At 39.7% G+C, this 7,439-nt stretch overlaps 1 protein-coding gene across 3 annotated transcripts in view; it reads right to left on the bottom strand.

Annotated features, from left to right (window-relative positions):
• Positions 1-5,148: 5,148 nt before the first annotated feature.
• The window catches only part of PLEK (pleckstrin), a 23,869-nt gene continuing 21,578 nt past the window's right edge, over positions 5,149-7,439 (bottom strand). For all 3 annotated transcript variants that reach the window (XM_009325009.1, XM_009325008.1, XM_009325007.1), the window contains exons 10-11: positions 7,213-7,282; positions 5,149-6,328 (exon numbers count right to left, since the gene is read on the bottom strand). In XM_009325009.1, coding sequence (XP_009323284.1) covers positions 6,189-6,328; positions 7,213-7,282 — 210 coding nt within the window. In that variant the 3' untranslated portion in view covers positions 5,149-6,188. The remainder of the gene's footprint in view (positions 6,329-7,212; positions 7,283-7,439) is intronic.

The raw sequence follows: 7,439 nt of genomic DNA on the forward strand, positions 1-7,439 counted from the left end.
GGAGACACACAGCAACTTAAGCCTTCAAAAGCAGGACACCTACATACACACATAGCAGAAGCAATGAAGGACAAAGAGTTTCTTGTTTTTCTTTTGATATACTTGGGTGCTTAAGAAAGAATTTTCAGACTTTTCCTTATCATGTGGGAGAAGGTACATGAAAAGACTGATTATACATTGATTTGTAATTGATACTCTATCAGTCTGCAGTAGGTTGTTCTAGTATATTTGATAAAGAGAAAGGGGCTAATGACAATACTCTGAGAAGAAAGTTCTCAAAGTCCTTTTAATATCTGGGTTTGAGGACGGGGAAGATTGGGGTGTATAGTTTTGGGGGGGTTAGATTTTTTTTTTTTTTTAAATTAAACTAGTCGATCCCCAGTTCCTCCTCCTCCTCTCCCTTGATCACTCTGGTTTATTAATATTCAAGATTTTGGTGAAAGACATACTGAATGCAAATTTTAAAAAAATTACTAACACAATTTCCCTCCCTTTCAACTGTTGGAAGCAAAAATCCATCAGTTTCATCAGCACTTGCCTTCGATTCCTTTCCTCCCTCATTCTCAGTCATCTTTTAATGGGATGGAGGAAGAAAGGGAAACGTTGCCATCTTAAAAAAAGGTGGAGTCTATGCAGGGAAGGTGAAGAGTTTTACTATACCCCATTACACTTACAATGGAAGTCCAATGAAGTATGAAAAGCAGCATTTTCCTCAGCTTTCACACACAGTTTTACTCTCCCTTCAACCAAACTGAAAGGAAAAAAAAATTAAGCAATCTCCAAGAACCAGAAACAAAGTGTGGAAAGCCACAGTTTTGGTTCTAAATACAAAGCAGGAAGTCCTATGTTCTAATCCAGTTAAAAAAAAAAAAAAAACAAACCCAAACTTATTTTGAAGCCAAACGAGAACTGTATTTCGAGAATTCTCAAGAGTAACAAAAGAACCTTGTTTTCAGTCAGAGATTCTCCAAGGGTGTTTTTTGTTTGCTTAGCTTGCAGATTACCAACCTGCCATTTTAAGAGGTAAAGCAGTTCCTAAAATACCTTCAAAAGGTGAAGTACCACATTCAAATCATTCTTCACGCTTCAGATTCAGACTTCAATTATATCATCACCCCTCACGACAAAAACAACTCACAGATACAGATGGCAGCTCCCTGCCCCATTCATTTTGCAGATTGGCCAGGACTAAGTCTCATTCTCATACTGAAGCTATTTTCACAGAGCTGGCAAAAGACACTCTCCTCTTTCAGGCTCCAATCCAGCAACTGCTGAAGCCAGGTGGGAGCATTGCAAAGGCTCCACATAGCAATGAGTCTCCCTTGAGCAGCTGAGCCACACGCAGCGGGCAGGCAAAGGCATCTGGAAAGGCACCAGCGCTTCACCAGTCAGAACACTGATCTTGTCTCAACCATTTTCTTTTTGAGTCGTCTTTGTGTTCCTTAGCATCACACAAGTAACACAGAAAGATATGAGATAGATACTCGGGAACCGTGCTCCTGGGGAGCGGAGAAAGGGTTAGAAAGCGAGAGAAAGACCCCTTACTGACTGTCAACATTGGTCACAAGAAGCAGGACTGAGATTTCCATCCTGTGGCCCGATGTTAAAGGGCAAACATCTGACACTTTATACACTGAGAACTGCTCGTCTTACAGGCTAAATAATATAACTATGCAATTACTTAATTGTATAATCCAGAAGCAATCCTTCAAACCAGAGGCTGTGCCAACAGCCTTGCATTTTATCCTAGCTTTCGAAAAGAACCTCTTGCATATTGTAGCATATTATTAACACATAAAAGCACATGTATTCCACTTTTATTTACTTTAGGACAAACTCAACATAATATATTTACTTAAAAATTATTCAAGTAGGTAGGCTAAAGAACTTGGCACTATTTATTGCATGGCACATGCAGTTTTCTCAGGCTGCCAAAGCTATCAAACCCAAAAACTCCTCCAAGAAAGGTAGCTGTTGAGAAGAAAAGGCTAGAGCACACATCCCCCTGTTAGCCAGCAGGAAACCCAAACAGGAGACAGAAATTTGAAGCCCATCTTCAAGTCTTCTACTGCATACAGAAGTTCACCCCGAGCATGGTAAAATCTCTATACATCAATGAGAAGACCACAGTTCACAAGCAAAAATATGTGCACTTTTCAAAACACAAACTAAAGGCACCCACAGAAATACCGACTGCCAACAACCAGCAGAGGACTGTTATCTACTCATTTTGCTTTTTGAAGTTCCTCCTATAGTCTCCTACAGTTTTAAAAGGTATAAACTGAACAACAAAAAAAACCAACCCAAACCACCACCCCCAAAAAAAAACCCCACCCTACTAAAGTGTTTCTGGCCCTCACCACAACAGTTATTTATGGAAAGTTTTCAGGATTCTTTGTTTTGGTGCTACCCAAGCCTGAACTCAGAACAAATGGAAGCACGTTACAAACAATAAAAAGTGCTTATCCAGAGCCCTGTGAAGCAAGTTGTTCAAACTTAAAATAACTTCTTAAGTATTTGAGAACAAATTAGGAAAAAAAAAAAAATGATTGGTGTTCAACATTTGTAATAAACTGAACTCTAAGACAAAGACAGAAGCAGTATTACTGCACTGAAGAATTATCTGCAATATTGCAAGAACAAATGCAAAAACACACTTTGTCTAAAAGAGAGATTTGACAGTACACACTAGGTCATACCTCACAGGCCTTAACTATTTTTTTCCTCTTTACAAACAAACTTTGATTAAAGATTCCTCAATAAACTGTTCTATTACTAATAACACATTTTCAGTAGACCTTTAACACTAATCTGTTAACTATTCTTTCAAATAAAGAGTAAAGACAGTACACTGCAAAGAACAGCACCAAAATAACTACATTTAGCAACAAAATAATACTAAATTTACCCTAACCTTACCCTTCAGAAGAAAGCTGTAACACAGGGAAAGTAAACAGCTCTTGGAAACCACTACTAGAGACACATTAAGACAGAACTACCTCCATATGAGGTGTTTATTGGATTATAAGAAGTAACACCTGTGGCTGAAAGCTTGTTGGGTGGTTGCAGTCCTCATGGATGTTATATTTTCAGTGTATGTGTGTGGGGTTTGCTTTGTCCTGTTTTCTTTTAAACCATGGAAGAAGGAGCTCCATGTCCTCATGGGTATTTTTATGGGTGCATGATTAATAAACGTTCCTAAAAATCTGACTGTAGTAAGCATGCAATCAACATTCCAGGGGAGGGAAAACTGCTCAGTCTAAGATGTGGCAAGTCAAACACGAACCTAAGAGGATCTTTATGGTAGATTATATCATACAAGTCTTACAGTAATTGAAGATTATAAATATAGTCCTTATCCACAATGGTTTATTTTGCTGTCCTTTAGTCTATGAAAAAAGATTAATTCATGTTATAAGTAAAAAAGGAACTGATGTTGATGGAGTAATTGCCGAGTGCACAGAAGCGTGATTTAAATAGTTAGAGGGTGAAAACAGATGGAAGAAGCATGGCACATGAAGGTCTGCTCTTCTATATTTCCTCTTGCAATTAGCAGTTTCTTGTACTAGGCCTGCTCTCTCTTCTCTTGTGCTAGTATTCAGGATACATGCTTCTTCCCTTCCATGCCTTCTGAGTAACTAGGCTGGCCTCATAATCTATGATAGACTTGTAGTTGCTTTTTAATACTGAATTCCCTTGGACAAGATCTATTTAGTACCTCTAGAAATTGTAGTGATGTAAAACTAACCTTTTTTTTCCTCATATACAGACATCTATTACAGTAGTCCTCACCACCTTGTCTCAACTCCAGTAGCTCTCTCCTTAGCAACTTTCCTGACTCTGTTCAAGGGTTGTGCCAATTGTCATCATCTCATGCACAATTCCTAAGGTCAGACTGCTAGTGGCATTCAGGTACCTACTTTGATTTTCAAAAGTACTGCCATGAGTTAGGAAACCAACTGACTTTGAAAACTAGCCCCATAATAACCCTGGTCCCCAATTCTTCCCCTGTGAGAGAAAGGACTGTGACATGTATTGTATTTCTTGTCAGGCCTTGTCTGAAAAGGGACTAGAGCACATTCACCCTGGAATGTAGAGCTAATTATTGATGTCAAGAAATGTGTGAGAAGCTGACTAAAAGGAAGAACAGTTTAGAGTCACTCCCAGTACCAGTCTCAGGCATATGAAAGCATTTATAGCAGGAAATGTAGGTAGGGTGGCATCAGACATACACTTCCAATCTTCCCATTTCCACCAAGAAGCAGACACCCCTACAAACCCTTGTGATCTATCTTTAAAAGGACTACCTATGAGGTTAGAGACCCTATTGATATAGTCTGGTACAAACATCAGAGCTCTTTCACAAATACACTGACTAGCATCATCTACCAGACAAAATACCGTTCATAGGTGGGCAGCTGTACCCTTGACTGGGCACAGGGAAAAATGACAAGGTCAAAGACTGGTAAAACTTTTTAGTTTTATTAAAAATTGGCAGTTGCATCCCTCCTTTGCTAAGCTGGGCAAGTTTCTGTTGTTTGGTTGCATGGGCTTTTTTGTTTTCCTGTGCCATAGGGTATTTTTAGGTTAGTGAGCTCTGAAAGCAAAAATAAGCAGCAACCACAAAGCAATTATCAAGAAAGCAGGTTGAGCAAACAGGGTATCTTTTTGCCATGAGTCTTCCTTCCTCAGAATGACAGACCAGGCTTCAGCGATCCTGTCAGCTTGTGAGAGATACAGGAAATGCCTGCCCATCCGATTCCCTCTGGATGTCTTAAATGGACATGACGATGCAGTGTCTGCCAGCCTGCTACCCCTGCAAGGCTGTTTTTTCTTTGCGATAACCTATACCAAGGCAAAAGACCTTCATGCTCACTAGCTCAGACACAGGTATAATTAAGCAGAATTGAAGAGAAGCTTTAGCTCCAGATTTATTTTAGACTGAAGAGATCTGAATAAGAATTCTTAAGGATAAGGTACCTTATTAGATCTACAGAGTTTTAAAAGTTTTGAAGTTTACTTGCCCTCAGAAACATCAGTCTGCATCAGGAACAGTCTACATGCAGAATCTGACATTAACTTGACTTTCAACTCCTGCTTCAAGTTTAAGACTTAGAAGTTTGATACATACAGTCAGACAAAAATATAAGGATTGATCAAGTAAACTGACCCTGCCAATTAATAACGTTTATTTGAGTTACAGCAAGCATAGGGTTTCTTTTATATTACTAAGGCACAGAACCAAGGACTGAGTATGTTGATGGAGGTTAAAAAAGAAAAACCTAAACAAAACCACTTCCATCAGTAGTTCAAGTAAGTAACCCACGGATCCTTTCCCTTCTCCTGTAAGATTCTTAATTCAAATACAGGTCAAGTCAGCAGTGCATGACACCCTAGCAACTGCTTTGGAGATCTAAATGAAGGGCAACAATGGTCCTAGAGCAGATTCTTGTGGAGAAATTTAGCAAAGGTCAAAATCAGGTGATAAAGAAGTTGAACTGAGATCGCTTCGTGTTTGAAATACTGTGGGAAGAGACTTTTCCTCATACCGCTGTCATTGAGTTGTACTTGCTTTCTGCATGGCGTTTCCATAGCTGTCTGCCTTCTTCCCTTCCTTAACACTGAAGGATTATAAAGGAGAGGCTCAGGTTTCCAAGGGAGTTGATTTCTTTCCTTAAATCTATGGCATTACTTGTATAGATGAGCAAGCAGTAAAAAGATCCGGTAAAGAAGAAAGCATAAAGTTTGTCTTGGGAAGTCTTTGAAATATCTGAAGATACTGAAACACAACACAGGCTGAATGGTAGGTGACTGGTTGAGTTCCTCACTTACAGTGACATGAGACTGTCCCCTGTTAATGGTAAAATTCTTACTATCAGCTGTGGCAGCAGGGAAAAGTATAAGGTACAACCTTCCCAAGGTAGATTGATTACTCTAAGCAGCACACACTAATATGACATGTTCTATGCTATAATTTAGTAAAATATTACCATAACAGAAGTGGAGAAAATGTTAGTTTGTTAGTGCCCACTATAGAATTGAAACTTACTACCCACCCTCACCCCCAACCCGCAAGCCTTAGGACATCTTTCTGGATGATATTGCTTTCTCTCAGTGAAATGCTAAAATTCCTCTTTTGTTTTGAGTAACTAATTTCAGTTGTCTGTCTTCTCACTGGCAGATCATCTTCATTTTCCAGTCCTAGCAACTGCCTGAATTGCTTTGATCCACTCTGTACGCTCTGCAGATGAGGCTGCTTGCAAGTAGTAGTGGACTTCATTTGCTGTGATGATTTCAAAGAGGATGTTGTCAACGTCATACTTCTTGGCTACAGGGAAAAAATAAGGAAGTCAGCTATGAGAGAATAAAGTCTTGTATTTACAATGTTTCTTCCTTTACACACTGTAAGGGGATTTCCTTCCTTTCTACAGCTGTGCCCGATCAGGCTTTCACAAACAGATTGCAAGATTGGGTCCATGAGATAGGTCTCTCTCTTGGAGAAACAACCCATGAATTCTGCACATTTCACCTTCAGGAGTCTCTGGTTAATTGATCTCCAATCATGGAAGGATCTGAAATCCTGCAGACAGGTCATATTCCCCAAACCCTCCCATGCCTTGCCAGCTACGAAAACAAGACATTTAAGTTCACGTCACATCCAGAATCTCCATTTCCTACCTGCCAGCACAACCTACAGAGGTGCCGAGATGCCAACAGACTTTCTTGCTGAGTATGATAGTCTGCCTCTCCCGTGGAGAGGAGAATGCATGGAATGAGTGTTTCTTGTTCCTTGTAGCAATGCTTAACCATTGCTGTTCCCACAACTTCTAGTTTTGGGAAGAACAGAATGTGAACAGTAATAATTTGTTGGCATAACCATTTCTAATGTAAAGCTTCCATCCCAAATACATCAACTAAAAAGAGCAAACTCAGCTTACTTTGTCTAAGGCCAGTTATCCTAACATAGGGATGGTATCATCCTTTTGACAAGTCTTCTCTGAACAACTGACAAAACACAAGATACCCTGCTGCTACCTTTACCACAGTATCCTTCTCCAGTAATTAAGACAGCAATAGAGAGACCAGTTACTAGAAGAATTACTGAATCATTGCACATAGATTGCTTTTGAGTAAAAACCACTTGTGATTTCAGGCAGATTCAAAGAATGTACCAAAAACTTATTACACAGCTCATTCAATATGGTTCCTTACAGTCTGGCATATCTTCCACTGCAGTCACCACGCAGCCTCTCAAGTGAATTGCTCCTAGTGGTTCTTCTCCCTGGGGAGGAGGTGAAATCAAAAGGAAATGCAACACTTCTGAAACTGTTCTCATGTCGATATCTGGCTACAACTCCAGAATGGAAACAAAAACATTTGCTGACTTAGTATGTCTCCTGGGAAACCAGGGGATCCTCAGTCTGTGTGTGACATGGAGG

The sequence above is a fragment of the Pygoscelis adeliae genome, unplaced genomic scaffold (genome assembly GCF_000699105.1).
Source record: "Pygoscelis adeliae isolate BGI_AS28 unplaced genomic scaffold, ASM69910v1 Scaffold46, whole genome shotgun sequence".
Lineage (NCBI taxonomy): Eukaryota > Metazoa > Chordata > Aves > Sphenisciformes > Spheniscidae > Pygoscelis > Pygoscelis adeliae.